This window comes from Cydia amplana, chromosome 5 (assembly GCF_948474715.1).
Source record: "Cydia amplana chromosome 5, ilCydAmpl1.1, whole genome shotgun sequence".
Lineage (NCBI taxonomy): Eukaryota > Metazoa > Arthropoda > Insecta > Lepidoptera > Tortricidae > Cydia > Cydia amplana.
The window spans coordinates 1,833,351-1,860,888 of NC_086073.1; the positions used below are offsets into that span (position 1 = coordinate 1,833,351).

The 27,538-nt window shown below is 38.8% G+C and overlaps 2 protein-coding genes across 2 annotated transcripts; one reads left to right on the forward strand and one right to left on the reverse strand.

The window, feature by feature from the left end:
* Positions 1–434: 434 nt before the first annotated feature.
* On the reverse strand, positions 435–20,122 carry LOC134647784 (signal transducing adapter molecule 1). Its single transcript, XM_063502094.1, has 9 exons — positions 19,886–20,122; positions 12,358–12,509; positions 11,202–11,427; positions 6,849–7,166; positions 4,913–5,020; positions 4,003–4,181; positions 1,856–2,489; positions 1,664–1,760; positions 435–462 (listed from the first exon to the last, which is right to left on the reverse strand). The coding sequence occupies exons 1-9, from the start codon at positions 19,926–19,928 to the stop codon at positions 456–458; spliced, it is 1,764 nt and encodes a 587-aa protein (XP_063358164.1). The 5' UTR covers positions 19,929–20,122; the 3' UTR covers positions 435–455.
* A 982-nt stretch (positions 20,123–21,104) lies between these two features.
* LOC134648408 (uncharacterized) lies at positions 21,105–22,038 on the forward strand. The gene has a single exon (XM_063502929.1). It carries the CDS (start codon positions 21,160–21,162, stop codon positions 21,895–21,897), a length of 738 nt encoding a protein of 245 aa, XP_063358999.1. The 5' UTR covers positions 21,105–21,159; the 3' UTR covers positions 21,898–22,038.
* Positions 22,039–27,538: the final 5,500 nt, after the last annotated feature.

Genomic DNA, 27,538 nt, shown 5'->3' on the forward strand with positions numbered 1-27,538 from the left:
AGTAAGTACCTAACCTATTTTTCTCGTAGGTGCTAGATTATACTTTTTGATAAATAAAATAGTAGTATAATGATTAGTCTTTTATTGCATGTCCATTATTATACACATACTTGCTTACAGACAAATTTCGATTAAAATATTTCCTTCAACAACTCCGACTATTTAAATAACTCTTTAATTTTTCTTACACGGGAATAAAACATCCCTATTCGAAAATATTTATTGGCATCGCTAAGTTTTTTTAGGATCTCTAAAGGTAAAATATCAAGAACTAATAAATACATCCGAATAGGGCCTCAGATAATTTTTAAACTAACCTAACCCTTTAAGGTACAAACAGTGCGCGGAGGCACGGAATGCGATTTTGCGACTAACGTGCTTGGAAATAAATACGGGTACAAGATTAACAATAAGTCGGTAATAAGATCGTATTAATTAACAACGCGGCCGCGGTTTCAGCACCTGAAAGTAAACGTTAAAATAAGTATTTTCAACGGGGGCAACTTTCGTAGAAGCTTCTAAATTCTTCCGGGCATTTTTATTTCGAGGAATATATTTACCCTAGAGTACTCGTAAATGGTTGGACCGAGTGGCCATTTTTAGTGCCTCGTAGAACACTTTGGTTACGAAGCACTTATGGGATCACTTCGGTTTTGGAAATCGGTTACATGCGTAATTTTTTTGTTGGAAAGGATAGTTATGTATGCATGTTATGTTTTGTTATCTCCAATTTTTTTACCTGAATGTGGACGGCCGATCGTCCAACATTACCCAAACGTGTTATCTCCGAATAAGCTGTTACATGAATTTGAACCACATAAGTAGAACTGTAAAATTGTTTTTTAAAAGAAGTTGTTTTTTTCACTCTTGTTATATTGTTTAACAGGTAAGGTTTGAGCTGAAAAAAATCACCTCAGAAAATTTCAACTAAGTATACTTAGCTGATACTAGCGACCCGCCCCGGCTTGCACGGGTTACACAAAACCTTAACAAATAATACACCTAAACCTTCCTCAACAATCACTCTATTGATAGATGAAAATAACATGAAAGTCCGTTCACGTCCGAACATACATATATATGCCTAAAGGTTGTCTGGAAGAGATCGCTCTTTAGCGATAAGGCCGCCTGTTGTTTACCTCTGTCTTCATGTATTATTTGTGTTTCCATGTACATTTATTCTGAGGTTGTGCAATAAAGAGGTATTGTATTGTATTGTATATGCGCACCCACCCCCAGCCAGTGCCCCTCCAGGTAGTAGGTAGGAGGGGGGGGGTACTTTGTTTTATAAGATGTATAGTTTGTAGCTTTCTAGTAGACCCCGAAGACTTATCCTATTGTCTATTGTTCAGTAAAACCGCACGTGCTACTTACCTGCAAAAAAGGGTCCTAATTATTCTATTTGGCACCTGAGCGCGGGCTAGTCCAACGCTCAAAAAACCAGTGTAGGCGCGCTCTCCGATAACGCGCCTTTGTTACGCATCTCGATGACACATTTTAGACTGGTTCTGTAGCGTCCGACTCGCCGGCACTCAGTAACCGAAGTACCGATTTTTTTATGCAGGCGGTTGTGGCACGTGGCACGAGCGGTTTTTCTTAACAATAGACAATAGGATTAGCCTTCGGGGTCTATTAGAAAGCTACAAACTATATCAATACGTACCTAGGTTGCGGCGGCGGTCCGGGTGGATGCTGCGGGCCGGGCGGCGGGAAGTAGTGCAGCTGCTGCAAGTGTGGCGGCAGGGATGGCCCCGGCACACCTGAACATATCATATACATTTTATTTATAGATAATATAATCAAATACTCTTTATGCTTACAATGGGGTTGGCCGGTGTAATACAATGTTTAGTACCTTGCACACCAGGAGGCACGCCGGGTAGATGTGGCTGCGGCATGTTGTAGGGTTTGAGCGGTTCCCGCATGAGGTGGTGGTAGAGGTTGAGCGCATCCACCAGCTCGGCGGAGAGCTGCGTGTGAGGTGTAATACAGTGTTTAGTACCTTGCACACCAGGCGGCACGCCGGGTAGATGTGGCTGCGGCATGTTGTAGGGTTTGAGCGGTTCCCGCATGAGGTGGTGGTAGAGGTTGAGCGCGTCCACAAGCTCGGCGGAGAGCTGCGTGTGAGGTGTAATACAGTGTTTAGTACCTTGCACACCAGGCGGCACGCCGGGTAGATGTGGTTGCGGCATGTTGTAGGGTTTGAGCGGTTCCCGCATGAGGTGGTGGTAGAGGTTGAGCGCGTCCACGAGCTCGGCGGAGAGCTGCGTGTGAGGTGTAATACAGTGTTTAGTACCTTGCACCCCCGGAGGCACGCCGGGTACATGTGGTTGCGGCATGTTGTAGGGTTTGAGCGGTTCCCGCATGAGGTGGTGGTAGAGGTTGAGCGCGTCCACGAGCTCGGCGGAGAGCTGCGTGAGGCGCGCGTGGCGGGCGTCGGCGCGCTGCAGCGCCGCGTCCACCACGCCCGCCTGCCGCAGCGCGCGCGCCTATAGACCATGTAATAGGTTAGTAGGTGGGGTCCCCTTGTTTCCCATAAAGTTTTAAGTCATAATGTATTGCTTGTCATATTATCATTAGTCATAAAACTGAAACCGTTAACTTTTCAGGATTTTCGTAACGTTATCCTATAGATAGCTTAGGTTAGGTTTGTTTTAAGGCAATCCTGAAAAGTGACGCGTTTCTGAACCAAATGAATTATGACTAACGAAAATGCGGGCAAACAATACATTATGACTTAAAACTATTTGGCAAACAATAGAAACCCTTAGTAGGTTGGTCAATAAAACCAGAAAATTACTCATCGGGGGTCATCCATTAATTACATCACACATTTAGGGGGAGGGAGGGGGTCAAGAAAATGTGACATATTGTGACATGGGGGAGGGGGAGACACAAACTTTGTGACGTCACTTTAACTTCATCAGTAACCGAAAATTTATTTAAATTATTTTATTCGCTGTACATTTAAATAACAAGTTTTTAAAACGATAATCGTTTTTATTCGTTTAGGTAATTTTCCTTTCCTAAGCAGCTTTGGGTTATAAAATTACTAATATTTATATGGGTAAAAATATTTTGATAATATATTAATAATACTTAGGTACTTACTTAATTCGATTTGGCGATTTCGTAGAAAAAATGTGACGTCACACTAGGGGGGAGGGGTTTGCCAAATGTGACCAAGTGGGACAAGGAGGGTGGGAGGGGTCAAAAAACCTAGAAATTCGTGTGACGTAATTAATGGATTACCCCTCATACTCAGTGACGGCTCGCCCTAAAGAGCGCTGACACGTTTGATACTTAGCTTTAAATTCAACGGTATACGGGTATAATACAGATTTCGGCAGGTTAAGGTAGCTGCCCAACGGAGTAGAGAGACATATTTGTGGAATGCCCGAGTAAAAGTCAAAGACTGATGATAGTGCTAATGGAAGGATTTAAATTACTTCGTGCCTAGGTCTTCTTTCCCTAGAACGGGTGCGTCAGTTCTAACGTCGTGTAACGCGAGCGACGCCGCGTCTAACGCCGCTTTATCTATTCCTGGTTCCTCCTCTTCCTCTTGAATAACACTGGAGGGGGCCGTGAATTTACACGCTTATTCCCGTCTGAACGACTCTTTCTAATGTACTGCTTTTGCAGTAATAAATCTCTATTTCACATAACTTTAGTTACCCCAAAGTATAACGCCATATCTTAACATGAAGCATACGTAACTATGGTAGCATAGTAGGGCTGGAACCTTTGACCATGATGTTTTGAACAGAAATAAGTGTCAATAACTAGTTTAAGTGCCATTAATTGGATTTACCGCCTCAAACGTAATTCTTTCCCATGCATTGATTTTGGAGTAATATATCTCAACATAAGTTGCCCCAAAGTATAATGCCATATCTTAACATGAAGCATACGTAACCATGGTAGGTCAATTCCTACCATATTCCTGTTCAATAACAGAAATAGGTGGTATTAACTAGTTTAAGTGTCAATAATTGGATTTACCTCATGCCTAGCGAGATCCTCTTCCCCAGGGGCGGGTGCTTCGGGGCTAGCCTCGTGGAGCGCGAGCAACGCCGCGTCTAACGCCGCTTCATCTATTCCCGGTTCCTCCTCTTCCTCTTGAATAGGCCCGGAGGAGGCCGCGAATTGGACGCTCTTGCCGCCTGGACGCGACTCGGCCTCTGGATAAGGCATTTATAGTTGGTCAGACCAATTTGTCAGTAAATAGGAACAAAAAAAACTATACTCATCCTTTTCTTTTGGGTGCTAGTACTAGTGTAAGACAAAGATAGTATGATTCTCTCTGTCTATGTTTGAAATGAGACAGTCCTTTGACACATTATAGTTAGTTATAACTCAGGGCATCAAAGTAACAGCCAATGCTCAGCTGTGGGCTAAATAAGGATCAGTTGTACCAAACCGTATGATTTAGATTTTTTTATTTACACTACAATTTATACTACAGTATAAATTATTCTAGGCTAGTCTACGAGTTTATGTTACGATCGTCAAGTAGGCAAATAACTACGATTATATACAAATGTCAAGCAATATAAAATTTAAAAAATTTCATTATCGAAAATAGACTAAATAAATAATATCTCATAAAGTTCGTCAAATGGAAATACGGGTTAATATAAAAATGGACTCTGCCCACGTTAACTTTGCACAAACTTGGCAACTAGTTAATAACATGTTTTATAAGACTATACGTTTCTAAATAAATAATTAAAAAGACGCAGTGCCCTTGGTGTCTTAGGGCCACTTGCACCATACTACTAACCCGGGGTTAAGCGGTTTAACCGTTAACCCAGTGTCAAATTATACTGGTAACCATGGTAACTCCAGGTTTAACCGGTTAACCCCAGGTTAGTGGAATGGTGCAAGTGACGCTTAGACTAGGTATACTAACTTGGAGCAGGCTCGAGATCGGCGCTGACAAAGTTGGCAGGAAAGAGTCCCTCGCCGCGCTCGTTGCTCCCTTTCCACCAGTTGGGGTCGCTCGCATCTGTCACCCACACTAAAACAAATTTTAATTCATATAGATACTTGTACATAGTTATTTAATGATAAACTTAGACGAAAATAAAGTTTTAAAATGCTACCCGTAAAGTAGAAGAGACACAACTCCAAAAGCTTTTTTTGCCCCATCTACAACGGCGACGCTTCGCTCGCGCTTCGGGCTCGCTCGGTCAATTATGATGATGATGCTCTCCTGACCGATTTCGGCCAGGTGTGCTCCGGAGTAGACAATTTTTAATTCGCGTTATTAGACCGACCGGTCTGGCCTAGTGGGTAGTGACCCTGCCTATGAAGCCGATGGTCCTGGGTTCGAATCCTGGTAAGGGCATTTATTTGTATGATGATACAGATATTTGTTCCTGAGTCATGGTTGTTTTCTATGTATTTAAGTATTTATATATTATATATATCGTTGTCTGAGTACCCACAACACAAGCCTTCTTGAGCTTACCGTGGGGCTTAGTCAATTTGTGTAAGAATGTCCCTATAATATTTATTTATTATTATTTATTTATTTATTAGAGTGGAGCCGATTCACTTCTCGGTGCGCTCTCAGGTATAGGAACGGTATAGTTTGTAGCTTTCTAGTAGAACCCGAAGGCTTATCCTATTGTCTATTGTTCAGTAAAACCGCAATTGCTACTTACCTGCAAAAAAGGGTCTTATTTATTCTATTTGGCACCTGAGCGCGGGCTAGTCCAACGCTCAAAAAACCAGTGTAGGTGCGCTCTCCGATAACGCGCCTTTGTTACGCATCTCGATGACACATTTTAGACTGGTTCTGTAGCGTTCGACTCGCCGGCACTCAGTAACCGAAGTACTGACTACACACATCGGTACAAAATATTTATCCATTAGTTCATTTTGAATCTTATTGCAATTTCCATAGGAGTTGTAATTCATTTACCTGGGTAAAGTGAACGAGCGATTTTTTATGCAGGTGGTTGTGGCACGTGGCACGAGAGGTTTTACTAACAATAGACAATAGGATTAGCCGTCGGGGTCTATTAGAAAGCTACAATAGTAGTTTATGTGACTGCTACATAACGAGAGGTATTAAAATAAGAGTGTGGGTTTAAGAAACGAACGTTAGTGAGTTTCTTAAAAGGATCACACGAGTATTTTAATGCCTAATTATGTACAGTTACATACACTACTTTATCTAAACACATACTTAAAACTAACTAAAAGATAAACTGTACGTCAAATGGCGGTGAATGAAAACTTTTTTCACGCATGTCACACATCCGTAGTTTTTTTTAATTCCTAGACAAAAGAATGAAGTCCCTATTCTCATGTCACTCGAGATCAAATATCGTGCGGTTTATATTTAAAAAAAACATACTAAATTGACGTTTCGTATCGATAACTGTTTTAATATCTATGGATACTATAATAGAGACCCACTTGAGTTTTGACTGCTGTTCCAAATTTAAACTCATAACCTTACAAAAATCTATAACGTTACCTATGTACTCGTACATTAAAGTACAAATTTTCCTACTACCATAGATAAGAAAGTTCTCATAGTAAAATTGGTTGTAATAAAGCTTGTCATTTCCTACGGTTTCTGAACGCATTCATCTTCCTCGCGTTGTCCCGGCATTTTTGCCACGGCTCATGGGACTAATCCGCTTCCGCTCCGGTCCGCTTGGCAACTAATCCCAGTAATTGGCGTGGGCACTAGTTTTTACGAAAGCGACTGCCATCTGACCTTCCAACCCAGAGGGTAAACTAGGCCCTTGTTGGGATTAGTCCGCACGACGGACGGTTTCTGAACGCATTATAGAGCACTAATGACATGTGTGTAGATAAACTATACTAACGTATCTCTCCAGCTAAAAACGTGAGTTCATTATCCTCGGCGGCCTCAAAGTCGTAGAGCGCGCGCACTTTCCTCGGCGCGGGGGCGGCGGGCACCGGCGTCGGCGTCGGCGCGGCCGCTTCATCAACTCGCGGGTACAGCGCGCCGCCGCCGCCGCCGCCGCCGCCGGTCGCGCCGCCGCCGCCGCCGGTCGCGCCGCCGCCGCTCTCGCGTAGGGACAGCTCGATGGCGCGCGCCAGGTCGTCGTGCTCGCGCGCCGCGGCGGAGGCGGCGGTCTGGGCGGGCGCGGCGGCCGGCTCGGCGGTTTCGAACTCGTGGCCTGCGGAATAATGAAACGGCTTTTAACGGCAACGCCCTTCAATAGATGACGTACGATGATACAGAGAACTTACTAATAGTCGTAAAATGATTACCTACTGTACTCTCATATTTAATGGAACTTAAGAATCCACTTTTTGTTTAGGTAATAAGACTTATATTGTGTACCATACCTATAGTTTATAATTAAGTGAATAAGTAATAAATAATTAATATTGTCCTTTGCTGCCTGAAACACAGGGAATCCTAGTTCAGGCATTTGTAAATCACTTGTCTTTATAAATTATTAGTCTTTAAGAGCAACCACTGTACTATACTTTTCTCAATAAAATTATTTGTATTGTATTATTTTATAGTATTTTATGCAACCGTTGTTTAAGTGGGGTCAAAAAAGGCGAGTGGCGTGAGTAACAATTTGAGGCGAAGCCGAAAATTGTTAATAAAGACGCCACGAGTATTTTTTGACTCAGTTAAACAAAGTTGCATACAATACTTTTTCTACGACCAAGCACTTTGAAAAAAAATTGTAAATTTAACAAATATTTTTCATTCAACAAAAATAATATTTAACAAGTGGAATCATATAGGACATAATATATGTAGGTAAACAAACCAACCGCCCCGCGCCCCACGGCCGGTTGGTCAGCGACACCTTCTTGTAGTTACAGGGCCTCATGAGTTCATGAGGCCCTGGTACTTGCTCTTAGTTATAGTGTGTCAAAGGACTGTCTTATTTCAAACATAGACTGAGATAATCATACTATCTTTGTCTTACACTAGTACTAGCACCCAAAAGAAAAGGATAAAAATAGTTTTTTTGTTCCTATTTACTGACAAATTGGTTTGACCAACTATAAATTACAATTTTGGATAGTTTTTTTCTCGATTTTGGCCAACCGCGCCCCGCGCCCCACGGCCGGTTGGTCAGCGATACCTTCTTGTAACTCATGAGGCCCTGGTACTTGCTCTTAGTTAAATTACAATTTTGGATAGATTTTTTTCTCGATTTTGACCACAGTAGCCTATGGAGACTAACAAGCAACGCTAAGCGGTGTTCGTAGTCTATGGATCTTGCTATATTACGGGTGTGACATGCGCGTTTCTGACTTCTGAAGCAATTTTATTGTTTCTACTATAGAACCTAATGAATATTTTGTAAATTGGCAGCAATGCACTTAGTACTCATCTGTCACAGATGACAATTAAAATTAGGTTGGCAACAATGTATTTCATACAATATTTTTTAAATGGTGATTACACGAAGTATCGTAAAAGTACCAAAAAGATACTGCGTGTATGCACAAATACTTTTTTGGGGAATAGACTAAAGACTTATCTTGACAACTATAACATAGGGGTTTAAAGGTGTGTGAACGACCTTTTCAATGACAAATAAAGGTACGGGAGTAGAAAAAACAATTAACAATAGGACACATGATAACGGGTTAAACCCGGAACCTCGAGAACTTTTCTGATGTGCGGCGAGCTGTAAAATTGGATGGACACATGAGTGGAAGTTATTCATAACATAAATTGGCCGTGCACTTTTGCAGCTGAGTGTATATAGCTGCAGATCGCCTCTGAACTCATTCCCTGCCCATTTTCAAAGAAATGCCCTTAGACACCAGCGCACGGTGGTCTGGCTAGTATTCATAATTCAAAAAAATGCAGGTTTCATTTTCAAATATAGAATGCCGTCATGTCATTGGCTCATAAATGTACTATAATTAACTATAAATAGATCCCGCATAACTATTTGTTTTCATTCCTTAAGGAAACTCTAAAGTGAACACAACTTTCGTTTACACGCACACCCTTATCAGTGACTCATTAAGTGACCGCTCATTAGCGGCTATCTTTAGAAGTTTGTGATAAAAGTGACCATTAATAATAATGGAGCTTCAAGAATCAGGTATGTTGTTTTATATTATATTACTTATTTGTCATTTTTATTAAAAATATAGATACAACGATGGGTCTACGCCATGACATTATTTTATTTAAAAATTATTCAAAATTGTAATTTACTCAAACTTTTAACTATGTGCTTAATGATGAATAATGATATTTTTTTCTTAATTAAGAAGTCAAATGTGTCTAGACTAATGGCCATAACTCATTGTCTGCGGAAATTTGCAGAGTGTCTAGTTACAGGCCTTCTACGCCTGCGTAGGCCTAAGTGTAGCAACGCTACGCAAACCTTACGATTATGTTTATTGATGTTGTTTTATTTTTTCAGATATGCAGTACATCGGAACCTTTTCAAGGGGTTTTATATTTGAACTATGGCAGTCTTCGAGTGGTTCAGACGCAGAAAAACGCCGTCAAGTGTTACAACAGCTAATATACATGGTGCCGGATGCAGAAAACATAGATACTGCCAATTTGGAGAAGTTATCAAGTATATTTGCCAACGACTTACCGTTTTATGGAAATCTGCATTTCGAAAAAAAAAGCACCGTGTTGAAAAAAACATTCCAAGTGGCTGAGTGAAAAAGAAAGTGTGAATCTTCCGAAATTATCCATATTAAACGAAAACAAAAAAGTTAGACTTACATTTAGGTACGACCTCGTCCACAGAAAGTGTTTTAGTGTTAGATAATAAGTTAAAAAGGCATTAAAAAGAGCCTATTGATAGATTTGGTACAATTTTAAAGTGTATTAATTCCGGGTACAAAATAAATTCTGTGAAATACAATGATTATGCGTTAGAAATGGCCCGGAAAAGTATAGAAGAATATGAATGGTACTATATGCCAGCTTCTGTTCATAAAGTAATCGTTCATGGAGCTACAGTGATTAACCACGTGATGTTACCAATAGTAGAGAGCTTTCAGAAGAAGCTGCCGAGTCCACAAATAAAAATATTAAGCAGTTCAAGCTTAACAATACTCGGAAGATGTCACGCACCAACACGAATACGGATCTTTTAAATCGTCTCCTATCGGACCCTATGATTGGGCCTTGGGAAACCACCTAAGAAGAAAAAACAATCGTTGTCACAATATGTACTTAGTTTATTGGCTGTTTAAATAACATTTTAGATTATTTTGAAGTATTGATTAGTCTAAATTAGTTTTTTAAGGTGGCCGAGACGTGACGTGATAAAATTTTGTGTTGCACAATTTGTACGATATTTGTATCTCTGTAAATATATAAGTTTTAATTTTAAATATATGTTTTTTACATTATAATTAATATTAAGTATTAGTTTTATCATATTATTGAAGAATACGTTGTAATATATTTTTTTATTGTATTTTTATAAGGCTTTAAAATTGTATGTATTCTGCATATTTTTTTGTTATCATTTGATTTTTTTAAATGATATTATATACAAAGTAAAACTTCTTATTACTGTTTTTTTATTAGACCCTAAAACAACAAATATATACGTATTTTTATTTTGTACATATCTTTGATACTTTTGGAGAAATCGATTTTTGACACTCTCTCCATACAAGCCGAACCACCGTGCAGCGGTAGAGTTATGAAGGACATTTTCTAAAGGTATAATAGATTAATTTGGTTTATTATTTGACGACCGGTCTGGCCTAGTGGGTAGGGACCCTGCCTGTGAAGCCGCGGTCCTGGGTTCGAATCCCAGTAAGAGCATTTATTTGTGCGATGAGCACAGATATTTGTTCCTGAGTCATGGTTGTTTTCTATGTATTTAAGTATTTGTATATTATATATATCGTTGTCTGAGTACCCACAACACAAGCCTAGAGCTTACCGTGGGGCTTAGTCAATTTGTGTAAAAATGTCCTCTAATATTTATTTATTTATTTAAAAAAAATTATAATCATTTTTATAACCTTCAACACGTAACTTCAGATACAGTGAACTCCAACTGCGAATCGCCTCTGAACTCATTCTCCGCCATTCCGAAGAAAGGCCCTATGTCTGCATGCAACAGGGGACTGGGCTGGGAAGAAAATCGCGAGATGCCTCGAGTACTCTTCTTATCTCTGTAGTAAAATCTGTAGCCTCTTGTGGTCATTTGGCATTAAAATGACGTTATAGTTCAACTCACCTTCAACGCGTAACTTCAGATACAGCGAAGGCACCAAATCGAGCTGCGGATCGCCTCTGAACTCGTTTTCCGCCCATTTCTTTAACAATCCTCGTAATCGGCGCGCCACGGGAGGCTGGGCTCGCGATAGCAGACGACGGAACTCGTGAAGGAAGTCGCGAGAGGCGACCTCTAGGAGGAAGTTGCGGCCGCAGTTGGAAACGCAAGCGTCGAGGAGGGTCGCTGCCTGGGGAATAAATACGTAAAGTCGTGCTACTTAACTTAATTACGAAGAGTTTTTGAAGAAGTTATTGAAGTAAAAGTCAAAATATACTTTATTCATGTAGGCCTAGCAACAAGCACTTATGAATAGTAATAAGGTGTTACATATATGTATATTATCTTAAACTTATCAAGATTGTAGAAGAATTGTACAGTCAAAAGGAAATCGTTTGGCTGACGAGTAGTGAACGCCGTGCGAAGCATTATTTTTGATGCTTGTATACATGAATTATTGGCGCCATTTACATCAGCTGTCCAATCTTCGATGATGATGATAATATTAAAATTAAGAGTTTGAATATTTTAAGACTCATTTTGGGTCATCGCGCCAGCCAAGTAAGTAATATTTTAGCATGAATTTGAAAGACAAATTAAGATGTTTGTTGTATTGTAAGTTGTATGTAAAGAAGCATTTCGTAAATTCATGTTGGTCTCCTAATGACGACCCTATATCCCCCCCTCCCCCCTATATAAACGTTAGCCAGGGTTCCGAACCTTTTAACCGTGTAGTATACATTGTAGATTGTACGACAACGTCGACAACATACACATAATAACCACATTACATAACCATTTATTATACGGATATAAGTCAAGGATAACATGGGTAGGTACTTCAGTAGGTATTTAATATTTATCGAGGTCGATTACGAGGAAAATAAGTCAATATTTAACAAGGAATAAGTTAATACTAGCCCTGTAATTTATTGTTTGTATTGCTGCCATATTTCTGTGCCTATCATATTTTGGAAATAAACAGTTTTACGTTTGAAGATTGAAAATATGCAGGAATACATTTTTACGAGTATACTTATGTACCTACCACAGATCACACAAATTAAGGCCCAGGCTGTAGGCTCCATTGCAATAGCTTCATCAGCTCAATAATCCATACCTTCAGTTGCACATGAGGGTCGGTGTGGGCCAATCGACGAGTGACGGCGCGCAGGCAGTCCCGGGCCGCGGTCGCCCCGGCGCCCGCACGGTCGCAGATCTCTAGGATTAAGGCCCAATCTTCGCTTGAGTTGTTCTCGTTTGTCGCCTTTTCTGTATACATGTACAAAATGCATGTAAGACTGAGTTTGTTATCAAACATACATACAACTTGATATATGTAGACGAGTGTAATTTAAAAGTCAAGTTTACACCATACAATCAATTTAGTAAAATCTCAAGGTTATTCTCAAATATTTGTGTCATTAAAACTTTGAAAATTCTGGCAGCTCTCTGAATTATATCAAAATCCTGCATCATGTTCTTTCTATATTTCTAAATTAATCTTGCTAAGTTAAAGCCAAATTATCATTAGGGCCGTATTTCCGCCTCGTGGCTCGAGCCTAAGAGCCCAGGCGGCAGGCAACCTAGAAATGATTTCCCCCCACCCCTAAATTCTAAGTGCCAAGGCGCCCTAGGTCGTAGCACGTCGTAGTATAGTGTAGTAGCTGGAACTTTCCATTGATAGATTATTAATATATCTTTCCATGTACCTAACCGCATGTGGAAATAAATATAATGTGAATAATCATTTATAATAAGCTCTTACTTTATGAGTCATCAGTATATCAGTTTCTCTACTACGTAATATAGGTGGTCTGCATCTACTACAAGCAGATATGATTCATTATTTAAGTAGGTAACTATAAAATGTATGATAAGATAATTCATTTTGATAAGTGCTACTTACATTAGGATATTGAACTTTCTAATTTTAAATAAAACTATTAATGATGCAGTCAAAGGTTCACCATTTTGTCAGGTGACAACAAAAACTCATTAATTACTACCACGAATTTAGAGCCAGAGTGAACCATACTAGTAACAAAACAAGGTTGATTTTAGTTTAATTATTTTTATGCAATTATTGATTTTTGGTTGTAACCTGATGATTTTACCAAAGCGGTTGGTAAAGAAGTTACGCAGTGGTTGTCTCATAGAAGGTTTAGTTTTGACACAAAATCTAGTTTGAGTATTAAGGGCCTACTGCAGCCGCGTCTGGCGCTTCGTAAACCACGCCCGCTAGTTCTTCCCTCCCCGCTAACACGCACACATGGAAACGCTTCGCGCCGCACGTGAAGTTTGTGTGACCTTTTAGCACCATCTAACGTTACAGAAGTTAACTACCATTATACGTGGTCGCTGCGGTCGGCCAGAAACTTAAATTCGGAAAAAATTGAAACAGATGGCGTTGTTACTTGTTCATAATAGCAAACAATAAAATAATTAATTCATAAACCTGCATATTTATTGTTGTTTTGGAAGATGTTAACATCATAGAAGCAGCAGCGTATATAGCATATAAGTTAAGAGTATTGATAATAAGAAAATAGCACAAGAACAGAAAAGAGATTATTTTTGATAAAATATGATGAAAACAGATTTACTTGATTACGCTCACCTGACTTTGCGGTCACTAAATGCAAATTTCAACCTTATTGTTATGGGGTTACAATAACCCTGGGGTTGCAGGCGTCCATGGTCGTTATTATTATAAATGCTTTGGTTGAAATGCTTTTTATTAACCCTCGAATTTTTCATAGGTACAGTCACCTGCAATAATATGTTACTCTTCGACGGCCGCAAATATATGTGACACGCTCTTATGGCTCTACAAATAAGATCTAACATGATCTACCGCAAAACGGCCTTCGGTGTGTAACATATTATTGCAGCTGACTGTACTCGTATTCATTGTTGTATAGGTAGGTATTAATATCTTTTATCCGATCGATTTGCATTTATTTGAAATAAATCACAGTGTTTAGTAATTATATGTTTTATTGAATAAGAGATTATTTAGGTATGTAAGGAATACAGGGTGCCTTTTTGAAACACTCATTTTTAGGGTTCCGTAGCCAAATGGCAAAAAACGGAACCCTTATAGATTCGTCATGTCTGTCTGTCTGTCTGTCCGTCTGTCCGTCCGTATGTCACAGTCACTTTTTTCCGAAACTATAAGAACTATACTGTTGAAACTTGGTAAGTAGATGTATTCTGTGAACCGCATTATATTTTCACACAAAAATAGAAAAAAAAATTTTTTTTGGGGGTTTCCCATACTTAGAACAACTGAAACTGAATTTTTTTTTCATCAAACCCATGCGTATGGGGTATCTATGGATAGGTCTTCAAAAATGATATTGAGGTTTCTAACATAATTTTTTTCTAAACTGAATAGTTTGCGCGAGAGACACTTCCAAAGTGGTAAAATGTGTGTGCCCCCCCCCCCCCCCCCTGTAACTTCTAAAATAAGAGAATGATAAAACTAAAAAAAATATATGATGTACATTACCATGCAAACTTCCACCGAAAATTGGTTTGAACAAGATCTAGTAAGTAGTTTTTTTTTTAATACGTCATAAATCCCCTAAATACGGAACCCTTCATGGGCGAGTCCGACTCGCACTTGGCCGCTTTTTCTGGATAATTTTGAATTTCAATTGTCAGGGGTGCCTACATTATTTTTTAATACATTTTACAACGACAACAAACAACAGTTCAAATTCGCCGTATTTTTATTACCCGGGTCGATCGCAACAAAATAGAAAATCATGTTTTTCAAATCTAAGCGTTATTGTAATTTATCTCAAATAACCAAAAAGTCAATCTGACTAGAACTTAAAAACGAACTGAATTATTTTAATATGTCGATTTTTCTTGGTGACCCAGGAGATTTTTTTTTTATCCCATACAAAAAGAGCGTATCCCAATCGCGTATCGGTTTTGGTTTTTACTTATAAGTGTGAAAAATATATTCTACCATATACGAAGGATGTGTGTTTTTTCATGTTTTATATGTCTTTTTGTACAATAAAGTGTTTTACTGCTACTAATATATCATATTAACGATTAACTAAAAAGGTATTTACATCTAATTTAACTGGTAAATTATTACAGCCCGCTAAAATTAATATATATTCAAAAAAATATTTGTTAATATGTCCCAAAATCATGGCTCATTTTTTAAGTCTCCTGACTTACCAAACATATCGCAACGAAGGCAAGGGTACAACGCGGCATCGTGAACCTAATAACGTAACGTTTCAGTTACTTTTTTAGTCGCCGACCATTTTATCCGGGGTAGGAAAAGAGGTATTAGATCTATCCTGGGTCTAATATGTTATAAAAACATAGTTTTTTGAAAAATGTTCGTAGGTAGTACACAAAATTTACATTTTCTTTTAAATGTGATTTGGGTCATCGTTCTCCCTGGTGACTTTTCTGGTGACCCAAGAGACATCAATTTTATTATGACTCAGGAGACTTTTTTTCTATGCACTTTGATTTTTTTGATGCGCTAATTTTGTAATCTAAAATAACTTTAAACTGCTGATATACTTATATCACTTTGCTGATGAGTGGAAGTGGAATTTAAACTTAATTTATTGTTCTCTCCCTTGACATTTTGGCATACATTTGACATGCTGCAGTGCACTCCTAACGTTAATAAAGACATAATTTTTAGAAAAAGCTTTAGGAAAACTCACTCTTGAGCTTAAAACGATTAAGTCCTTATCATATTATGTTAGATTTTTAGTACAGACCCCAAATCAGTGAAAATGTGTCTTAGCCAACTAAATTTGTCTCTGGGAAAAGTACGATATCCCTAAAAATTGTACGTACATTTCGCATTTTTCTGAAGGAACGGAATTCATAAATTGGGTTATTGTTATTTTTTCAGATTATTTGATTGCATTGACATATCACCAAGATAGATAGAACATTTAAGTTACCAGAAGAAAAGCATTTGTGTTCTTTAATAGTGTGGAAAAAGTAGGTTCGATTCCCGGGCGCGATTAAGCGAATTTAAAAAAAAACAACGTGTTGCATTCCGGGAGTGCCGACAGAAGTGAAAACTCAATGACTAGTCCAAAATGTCTGCAGCACTATGTATAATTGACCCATCCTCCTTTCTATTGAAAACTTTTGGTTCCGAAATTGCTGGTCAGTGAGCTTGTTTAAAATTCGAAAATCAAATTTATTAATTATAATAATTTATTTATTTGGTCATGATATTTTGAGTTTTATTCACCAGTACTAGAGTTCACTTTTATTAGCGATTTCATCAAGATGTAGCTTTATTGAATTATATTTGAGTGATATAAAGTTATAATACTGTGAGATCCTCGTATTTCAGCCCGTACAAGATTATAACCTTTTTCATGTAATGTCATTGAGTTTTTCTTTATTGATTTAAATGCCATCTAAACCTTACGGTCACATGATCGCCTTACGCTGTCTCGAGTTTATCATTTTTTCCCCACCTCATAAAGTGCCTAGCGCCGCTAAAGAAGTTTTCACTTCAAAAATCTTTGAATGCAGTTGTTTCTTTAAAAAACAATAATGTTTCATTTAAGTAAAATGAGCAAACTTAAGGTTTTAAGGCACTTTCCCTCCAGGGCCCATAATTTTTTTCCACCCGGTAGTAGACAACTATTTTTTTCGACTAAATGAAGTTTTATTAGATAAATCGTTGATCACATGGTTCGTTTCACACATCACATCAAATCGTTTGTCATCACAATCAAAATTTGTCAAAAGTAATGAAATTTATGCAAAAAAAACATAAATAAAACATATAAATTCAACACATTTTTTTAATAAAAATCTTTCTCGATGATATAAAAAAGAACATCGACAAATTATGTTCAAAGAATTAATATCAAAACAGATGTCATAATTAGGATTGGCTACTTTAAGAAAGGGACAGAGAGATTTAATCCTCTCGCTCTGCACGTTTTTCTCATTCCTCCTTGTCAAGCCAAAATAAACTATAAAATGATAGTAACACAGTACATTGTAATATTCACTTTTTCCACGGTATCATGTCATTGTAAATTACTTATGTGAAATTGTAGTGGCGTGCGACTTTCAAACCGGAGGTCACGGGTTCGAACCCCGGCCCGTGCAAGTGAGTTTTTGTAAGTAGAGACCTTTTTTAGTGGTACTTAAATATAATAACTTTTCGTATTATTGAAATAAAATATTTTATTCAAACAAACTTAATAATATAATAATTAAAACGAGTAATATCAATTAGTTTTTAATATTTATTCAATTATTTTAAATTATTTGAGCATGAAACATACTAGATTTATTTTTATCATTACAATAGAAAAAAAGCAAAAAATATATTCTTATAGATATTTTATTTTCAAACAAAAATAAAGCAAAAAGTTACGGTTAGATTCTGATGGCTAAATACCAAACAGCTACCGATACATTTCAATATCTGTCGAAATTTCCTAACCCGTTGTAACTGACAAAGAGTATAGATTTCGACGTAGCATGACGTAGCCTAGCAAACACGCACACATGCGTAACGTATAGGCCTGTAAGAAGGCACCATCATAGGTTTACCTCCGATTCCGTTACTACTCAATGGAGTTACGACTCAACGTTTATTGGATATTAAAATTTTACGTAATTCGGAGCGCTGCGCGAAGTGACATAGGTCTTACCTCTTTGAGGCACGACGGCCATCTAACATTACTGGCATAAAGGATGCATTTATGACTTTGACGCATGACAGAAAGAGAAACGGAACTGCGTAAAATGGGCGTTTGCTGTTGAATTCATAAAATCAAAAATCGATAATAAATCCATCGGTAAAGGATAATAAGTTAATATTTAGTTCTTTGAAAGTTAAGACGAGATGAAAGCCTTTGCTGTAAGGTGGGTTGTGCTGGATATGGATGTGTTTTCTAGTTGCACGAAGCTAAAACCGAAAAATGAACACGTAAGTTTGGATTTATTTTCTATCGAGAAAATTGTAAGCATTCGTGTTTCGACTACTACGAAATGTCTTATCATATAGTCAAGAAACATATATCCGAAAATCACTACTGTTTGTTTCCGGGGCTAGCCACTGCCACCTTTCTAAGATCCTGTTATTTTTCGATGCACGGCCTTAAACTTGTACTAACTTTAACTAAAGCCTTTAAACAGATTCTAGTTAACCATAACAACTTTTTACCAACCAACTTAATTAGGAGTAACAACCATAATTATTGTTATGTAGACTAGTATGTCCACTATTTTAGTCACAAATTGCGCAAACAATTTCCATTCTGTCATGCAATATTCATAAGAAATAATTATAGTAAGGTTTTCTTCTACATTGTTTATGTTATTGAAGATATTGTTTTTGAAATTGGTATTCAGTATGGCAATCATATTTTACCTTATTAATGAAAACTAATTACAATTTATATTAAATGTTTTGCTAAGATTATACAAATAAATAGAGAGCTAGGTAAAATCATGTAAAAAATTAATAATTGCAGCGCAATAACAATAAGAAAATGGGGTTAAGAACATAATGCTAATATGTACCTGCATAAAGTTTAACTGTTATTCATTGTTTAATGCCAAACCTATTCACCGCTGTTACTATTGTTCTTTGGTCCTACAAATATCTGTTAATATGTACTTTGTCATATCCTCTAGCAGCACAGAGTCCTATAAATAGGTCTCCAGTTCCTTTCTATTATGAATCTTTGGTTTGACAAATCAAAATTGCATTTTTCTTGGCAAGTTTTGACGCCGGCGTGGCTAGAGGATATTTATATTAAATTAGCCCCAATCAACCATAGTTGAGTAGAACGTGAATGGACAGGCAGAGTTATAAACTCGCAAGCTTCCACGTTTCGTGATGTTTTAAGGGTTAATGTTTTAACATTTGTTTAGGCATAGCACAAACATTATATATTGTAGTTCTAATAGGTACTATAACCCAATACTTAATAGTTTGACAAGGGATGATTAAACACAACAACAGTCATCTTAGGCCAAAAACTTAATTAACAAACAATTAGCCTTATCTTTACACACATTACACAGGTAATTAATGTGCTATCTTCAATTGAAATTGTTAATTTGTAGGAAAAAGTGCTTCAAGCTTTTTGATTTAGCTGACATTTTAATATGTGAATTGGTGAAATTATATTGTTATGTCTATAGCTTGGGTCCATTGTGCCAGATTAGAACTCGAAAACATTTTAGATACCTCTTAATTCAGTTTCTTTTGGTGTCAGTTTACAATGTAGCAGTTCATATCAGGATATTAAAGTTGCAATATAATAATTTCATAATAATGTTGATTAGCAGTCCAACAGCTCTTCAAGAAAAATAAGCATTAGTTGAACATGGACTCTATCACTGATATCCCAGTCTTAATGTCTACTGGAACAATGTCATGACAAAGTAAATTGAACCTAGACTAGATACTAACTTCATCACTTCATTTAAAGGCAGTGATGCAGAAATACGAAGGCCAACTATACAGTTGCTAGACTTGCTAGGTCCTTCCTCCCGTGTAGAGAAACGTAATCAAACCAGCTTGTTGTGCAAGCGACAGTAGCGCCCCGCGTCACGCCGGGCGCTGCCTAGCCTATTTGATTACTGATAATTAAAAAAACACGTACCGACATCTTGGTCGAAAGGCGATGAGTTCCCGAATATCCCCATTGCTTTCTTGTTCACTGTCGAACCACGTTCACATCAAGTGCTTGATCACTCGGCGCGAATCATTTAAAGCGAATCGAACTGAATGTAGGACGGCGGATGATGATCAACGGGATTTAGAAGAAAACAACAAAACAATGAATCGCTTCAGCGACAACACTTTTCATTGACATTACTGATAATGACAAACACGTACGACTTTGACAAGTGACGCATAGAAGGTAGCATCCTATAGAAGTGGTCTACGCGTGCCTCCGTGAGGGACAAAACATATAAATTCGAATTTATTTGTTATGGTGGGCAACAAATGAATTCGACCAATCACGGTAGTCACTTTACGGTGGGGAATAAAACAAGATGTGAGACTGTGACAATGACAAACAATAATAGCGCTTTCGCTGCTACTCCTACTGAAAGATACATAAGACTATCCCGTTCTGTCAGTTATCCCCACCACTCATGCCCAATCCAGTTATACTAGATTCATGCAAGTGACGTCATTATAATGCTGGTGTTGGCAGAAGAAATAAATAAGAATGCGTTCAGCGCATGTTCAGCGCTATTTACCGGAATTATAATTTGGCAAGCCCTTTCCGTCAGCAGAAATTTTATTTTATAGCTGGTCAACCAAATCTTGTCAGTAAAAAAAGGCGCGAAATTCAAATTTTCTATGGGACGATATCCCTTCGCGCCTACATTTTTCAAATTTGCCGCCTTTTTCTACTGTCAAGATCTGGTTGACCGAGTATATTTAAGTTTAGGATTTATACTTGGTCAACCAGATCTTGGCAGTAGAAAAAGGCGGCAAATTTGAAAAATGTAGGCGCGAAGGGATATCGTCCCATAGAAAATTTGAATTTCGCGCCTTTTTTTACTGACAAGATTTGGTTGACCAGCTATATTTAATTTAAAATTGTTCACCTTTAAATCCCGCTCAATATTGTTTTTATTTTATTATTTAATATTTTTATCAAACAACTTTGTCAGTAGAAAAGGTGCGAAATTCAAATTTTCTATGGGACGATAACTTTACGCGCGAACTATTTTTGAAATGGCTTGACCATGCTTGACAGACTTTATTTTGTGTTTATTTCTGTTGACCCGGAAATCCGTAACTTTCATGCAGAATGACAGCGCGAAGTACAAAATATGTCAGCCACCCATCAAAATTGTAAAATTAAAATATCTTTAAATCCTTGTAAAATTGTTCAACGCTGTTCACTTCATTTTTAATATGGAAATGGAAATAGAAAACGAACCTAAAGATCAAAACATTAGAAAAATCGAAGACGTCATAGACTTGCAGAAAGCTAAAGGAACTTACAATTCCAGGCAAGTCGCCTTTGCTTTACCATCAGAATCAGAGAGCACGGTATCTGCAAATGTAGCGAAGAGTTTAGAAACTGGGCTATCGGATTCGAAATCTAAAAGTTGCAGTAAGAAGCAATTCAAAAAGGCTCGTCAAAAGGGGCAAGTGTTTGATGTAGTGTCTTGGCCTAGTGATTCCGACATCACTGTACTGAGGATGAAGCTTATGGACGCGATGAATTTGAAGGGTAATGTGTCTAATATTGTAACAGGGGATGGCCTTCATCAACCGGATAGCTCCTCAATGGTTAACCTGGCAACACTGATACTTCAATCTCAAACTCCTTCGAAGCACAGCGTCTTGGAAGAGTACTTGGTGCCTCTAACTTCTTGGGAAGAGAAGAATCCTGAAGCTAAAGTGTCCTTCGATGAAAAAGAACCAAATGAAGAAATAACAGTTTTCCGCAGTGTTACGCAAGAAGCAATTTCTTTTATCAAAAAGAAGTACCATTCTTCTGAAGCTCTTAGCTCAAGGGACAGCGGTTATTTCGCGAATAAACCGAAAAAGTGCAGAATCGCTAGATTTTTCCGTCTCTACTTTTGTCCTTGTTGCTCATGCCTTTACGAAATTGAGAGGATGCGGCAAACATCATCAGAAGCCTGAAGTAAGAAGACACGGTATCTCCTATGGCTCTGCAGTGAATCGTTAGTAAGTTCCTTTTGTACATAATTTCACTGTTGTATTTTTTTTTTGTTGTCTTTACTTTTGTGTTGGCTTCACAATATGAAACGTACCAAACAAACGCAACAACGTTTTTTTATTACATTCGTTTTCTGATTAGCTTTCCTTTATGACGGCCCTAAAGCTGGATTTACATGCTGGGTCAACTTTACGAGATGCAGTCAACGGTTAATTGTCGGCTAGAGGCAGCAAGCGTTATATAGCGATATCAATCCACCACCTAGGTGCATGGTTGAAGCTCACAGACTCACTGAAATTGAACTAAAATGTGAATCGGGCTTTACGTTATCGTATTCAGAGGGCCTACATCGAAAATCAAGGTCAGAATCGTATTAGAACGCCTGTAAGTTCACAATAGCAACAAAAATGTAATTGGTCGTAATGGTCGTATTGCTTTTCTAGCGGAACAACTTAGCCTTGAATCTTAACTTATCGTTCTTTTTTAGTTCCGCTTGATTGATAACATCACTTTTTTTATTTTTTCCTCTCTTCTTATCGCCTACTTACCCCACCTACGAGTAGGTATTGAGTTTACGAAAGCGTGAAAGCTTGAGAGTTTTCCGGTCGTTTAACGTGGCTACCACTAGTCTACCACCTAGACTTTCCAGCTAAATATTCTGAGAAACATATCCGGCTAAAAATGTTTATTAGGTACCGTACTAGTCTATTGTACTCAGTGCTATACACTTGTCTACCGTTCTTCATCAATTCTCATCTACTCAAAGGTTAACTGGAAGAAATTCCTTAAAGGGATAAGTTCGCCTTTGTACTGCCTATCCTGTGCCATATATTTGTGTTCTGTGTTTTGTACAATAAAGAGTTTATACATACATACATTTTCCTCGCTAAATGTGTTGTTTTTATCCCGTATTTAACGTATTTTCAAGATTATTGGCGCGTGTGGATGACGTTTAAAGTACAAGGTCACAAGGACGTCAAGGTCGTTAAGGCAGTGGCGTAGCTAGGCGTGGGCGAAGGGGGCTGTCGCCCACGGCCTCGCGCCCCAAGAGGGGCCGCGCGAGGCCCCTTCGGGCACAGTGAAAGAAAAGGGCCTCGCAGATGCAATTTCGCCCACGGCTAGATTCGTTCACGCTACGCCACTGCGTTAAGGTAATCAGTCGCGTTAACTAACACAATCAAGGACCTCGCACGGCTGGACCGGACGCCCTTGTGGGTAGTCTGCATTCTCGTCATTGTTCGTGGGTGATTCATTTCGCCTCAATGGAGGCTGAAATGTTCGTATTGCGAAGGTGCACCGTTGCCAACTGATATTAGACCTAGCTTTCTAGCTTGATAGGGTTGAATTTTGAGTTTGTACGACGAGTGAAATGTATGAATACCTACAGTCAAGTAAAGAGGTACTTAGCCGACCCAATCTGTTAATCTGTTATAGGCCTATTACAGTCAGAAGCAATAGTTGCTCAAAAATCAAAATTATCTTGACGCGACTTTATTGTTAACAAAATAAGACCGCGTCGCACCTAGGGTTGCCAGATGGTCGGGATTTGGCGGGATTTTCCCGATTTTAGCATGTGCTCCCGATTCCCGACAAAGTAAAAATTGTCCCGAAAAACAGCTTCACGTTATAAAACAATAATTTCGAGTTCCGAACTGTCGTCGAGCGAGCGAGCTATCCGCGTCGAGCGCTTCAGCGTGCAGCGCGCGCGCGGGACGCGCTTCAAAAGCAGCTGATACGTATATAGTGCCAATCATGTAAAATATCGTTGACTTATAAGTCCCAAAATCCCGAAAAATATATATTTTTTCCCGATAATAGCGTCTTTCGATCTGGCAACCCTAGTCGCACCTCGCCCGTTTAGCAACTTCTGCTGCTGGCTGTACCATTTTTAACAGAGACCTCCTGAGACAGTGATTGCAGTCCAATTTGCCCTATAAGTAGGACACAAACTATTTACATAGTAGACCTATTTGGGAATTGTCGACAGTAAAGTCGGTAACCGGACACACTCAATTTACTTAAATAGAATAATTAATCCTGAAAAAATAAACTTTATCATTTACTTAACTGATTGTGAGTAGAGACATTTCCTTCATGTTTTTTTTGTATTGTTAACTCGCGGTCTCCTCCTTCTGGTCGCCATGAAAGTTGTAAATTATTTTCATTATTTAGTTTAGTAATACGATATTCAAATTAAAAAAACATCATAATAGATTGATACAATTTTTTCGATCGATTCCAAAGTAACAGACGTAAACCGTTCGTTTAATAATTGCTTTTTGATCAAATAAATTGATCTATCAATTGCCTTATACGCGCGTTCGTCATGGCATCAATTCGAGGCATTGTGCGCAGGTTACCTAAGTGCCTAACAGTGTTAAAAGCCTCGAAAAGTTGAGCAAATATTTGCTAATTTTCTTTGAAATTTGGAAGGCTTGTAATTTGTCATATAATTAGATTGTCTGGTTTTCTGGTTTAGGGTGTATTTGAGACAGTGTTGCTTTGATAGTAGTGGTGACAAGAATAAACATCTGTTTACTTTTACCACAGTCAGAAGAATTTGGGAAATATAGAGCGAAATAAGTACAGCGAGTAGACCGTGGCGTGGCGTGGAGAGACGCCCGTTGACCGGTGATCATATTTTGGACACCAATCTGTAAGTTCTAAACTGCCTTGGACCCAGTCTTGGACCATATCCACTAAGATCACAGGGATAGGTAATATATTTTCTTCATGTTTCAAAACAATTGCGCTGGTGGCCTAGCGGTAAGAGCCTGCGACTTGCAATCTGGAGGTCGCGGGTTCAAACCCCGGCTCGTACGAGTTTTTCGAAACTTATGTACGAAATATCATTTGATATTTACCAGTCGCTTTTCGGTGAAGGAAAACATCGTGAGGAAACCGGACTAATCCCAATAAGGCCTAGTTTCCCCTCTGGGTTGGAAGGTCAGATGGCAGTCGCTTTCATAAAATCTAGAGCCTACGTCAATTCTTGGGAATAGTTGTCAAGCGGACCCCAGGCTCCCATGAGCCGTGGCAAAATGCCGGGATAACGCGAGGAAGAAGAGAAAGAAGAATCTGTAAGTTCTTAACTGCCTTGGAGGATCCACTAAGTAAGATTACAGGAATAGGTAATATATTTTCTTCATGTTTCAAAACAAGAAAATAATTTGTTAAAGGTTTTATCTTACACTACGTAACTTTGAAAGCTTGAGAACTTTGGACTTATGGATTTATAATTAATTAATTTTATCGGTATATTAAAACAACCTAAAATAAGTAATTATACTAATTATCTGTGCCTATCTGCAAGAACTTACGTGCTATACTTACAATGCCGATACTGGGCTACTAACATAGATTACCATATTCGGCGATCCAGGACTCGGCAAACTCGGTATGGGACCGATGCGTAACCAAAGGAACGGTTTTCTCGCCACTGAGTTATACAATACAATACAATACTCTTTATTGCACACCTCACATACACGTAGTTTACAATAAATGTATAATAACATAGACAAAGGCAATAGAGGTAACAACAGGCGGTCTTATCGCTTACGAGCGATCTCTTCCAGACAACCTTTGGGTATCGGAGACAAAAGAATTAGAATATACGGTAGGTGGCCTACAAGAACTAAATTAATGAGTAAACTATGTCTTTATAATGTAAGTGCAGTTCTTCGTTGTCTAAAATATCGGTACTCAAAAACTTTGGTTTGGCACCAACTTCAAAAACTAAGTAATTACCCGGATGATTATTAATTTTCTTATTATCAGGTATTAATTACTTCTTGGCAGAAATTTGCTTTACGACGGGATAGGGACTGGACACGTATAGGGGTGCCATATAAAAATTATTTTGTACTTTTAAGTGGGTTGGTTTTTTGAAGGCGGTTCCCGTTTTAAAAAAAAAGATATTATATTAAGTTATTTTATTCTGGTTTTATTTTTGTTTATTTTTAATTTTTTAATTCTTTTTTACTTATTAAAGTTTACTTTTAATTTAGACAAATACAGTGTATATGTGTTTTTTTAGTACTTCGGTGGCTAACAAGCTTACGACCCACCTACTACCTACTAGTCTACTACCACCTACTACTACTGAGCTCCTTTATCTTGAGGAATTTCCTCCCGCCCGCTGCTGGCTGTGGAGGAAATTCCTCTTAAACCGCACAGTGCGCGACCATTTAGGTTCTAGGGTGTGAGGATAAACACTCTACCTACGGCGAGCGGTGCAGTGATGGCAAGCTGTCACCGTTGGTAACTAGGCAGCATGTCAAGCAATTCTTCAGACAACAGCTCATTGTACCTACGAGCGGTAGAGAACACAGACAAGGAGACAGATTAAAGTATCGCCTCCTTTTATTGAGCACACCGAGTTTTTTTGGATACGAGCGCACCCTACCCAGCAAGGTGGCTACGGAATTATTGGACGTCACTGATGGATATGTCAACACCGAGGCTCCCAATACTCCCTGACATGGGAAGGGTTGTGCCTTGAAAAATGGGTTTTCTTAGCGGTAAACGCGCAAAATTGAGTCTTGGTGGGATTGAATTGGACTAAATTGTCCCGATCCCACACCGGAACTCGGATAGAATGCTCTCGATACCTGACACAGGTTTTTCACGACATTCTAGTATCACAGAACGAGGGATGTTGGCACGGCATGTGTTATACAGGTTGGACAAACCTTGACGTCCAATTTTTTGGACGTCAAGGTTTGGACCACCTGTAGGTATCCTGTATACTTCCTGTATGCTTGGCTAAAAAATAACTGCATTCCCGTTGCCAGGGAGGTTTTGGGATTATACTGAGCAACTTTTACTATGGGACCAACCCCTAAGTCGCGAAAAAAAAATTTGGCTGTTTCATTATTTTATAGCCATCGTGTATAGGAATCCCCAGTACTGCCGTCTGCATATCGATGAATGTCGTCGATAGACAACATGTCACAGATCTGCAGCAGCAGCGATTGGAGCAGGTTCCTCATATGCACCTGCCGGACAAAGGGCTAGGTGCATAGGTAGTCTCTTGGACAGTCCATAAGATGGTAACGTCGACAGGAGACCCCTAACGGAAAAGACGCGCTAACATGGGACACAAACACAACTCTGAAGCACTCGGCCCGCTCGCCTTATAAAACGAAAGCATAGCAACTCCCGCCGAATATCCCTCTGCTTGATAGAAGTTTCTGGCATAGAGTATTCGCACTACGGGATGGAGGGCGGTAGGGCGCTACCGTCGTCTTTCAAGGTCGAGTTCGAGGCAAAAAGAGTACCTATACTAAAAGATCGGCTTTCTCTTTTGCGCTGTGGGCCAGATTACCATTCGCATTTCACACTTCACAGTGGTGGTAAATACGACTGACAAAAGTTTCCCTGCTGCCTTTGGCAAGGCGGAGAGGTAGTCTTTTGCCCATTTTGGCGCCCTCCCTTGGACTGCACCCGGGGCACGTGCCCCCTCCAACCCCCCCTTAGTTACGCCACTGGTGGCCATAGGAACTCTGAGATGAAACAACGCAACCTAATTGTGTTAGGGGTTTTTAGAATTGTCTCAATGAGTATTAGTTGTCTGTTGTAAGAAAAGTACAGTCAGCGATA

What these genes read in the sequence shown, in the direction of transcription:
- LOC134647784 (XM_063502094.1), bottom strand. Translation starts at nt 19,928, where the DNA reads ATGGGGATATTCGGGAACTCATCGCCTTTCGACCAAGATGTCG. An exon ending in GTTTTTAGCTGGAGAGATAC is followed by an intron (nt 5,021 to 6,848) that starts GTTAGTATAGTT and finishes AATTTGTTTTAG; the next exon opens with TGTGGGTGACAGATGCGAGC. An exon ending in CGATCTCGAGCCTGCTCCAA is followed by an intron (nt 4,182 to 4,912) that starts GTTAGTATACCT and finishes TGCCTTATCCAG; the next exon opens with AGGCCGAGTCGCGTCCAGGC.
- LOC134648408 (XM_063502929.1), top strand. Translation starts at nt 21,160, where the DNA reads ATGGAAATGGAAATAGAAAACGAACCTAAAGATCAAAACATTAGAAAA.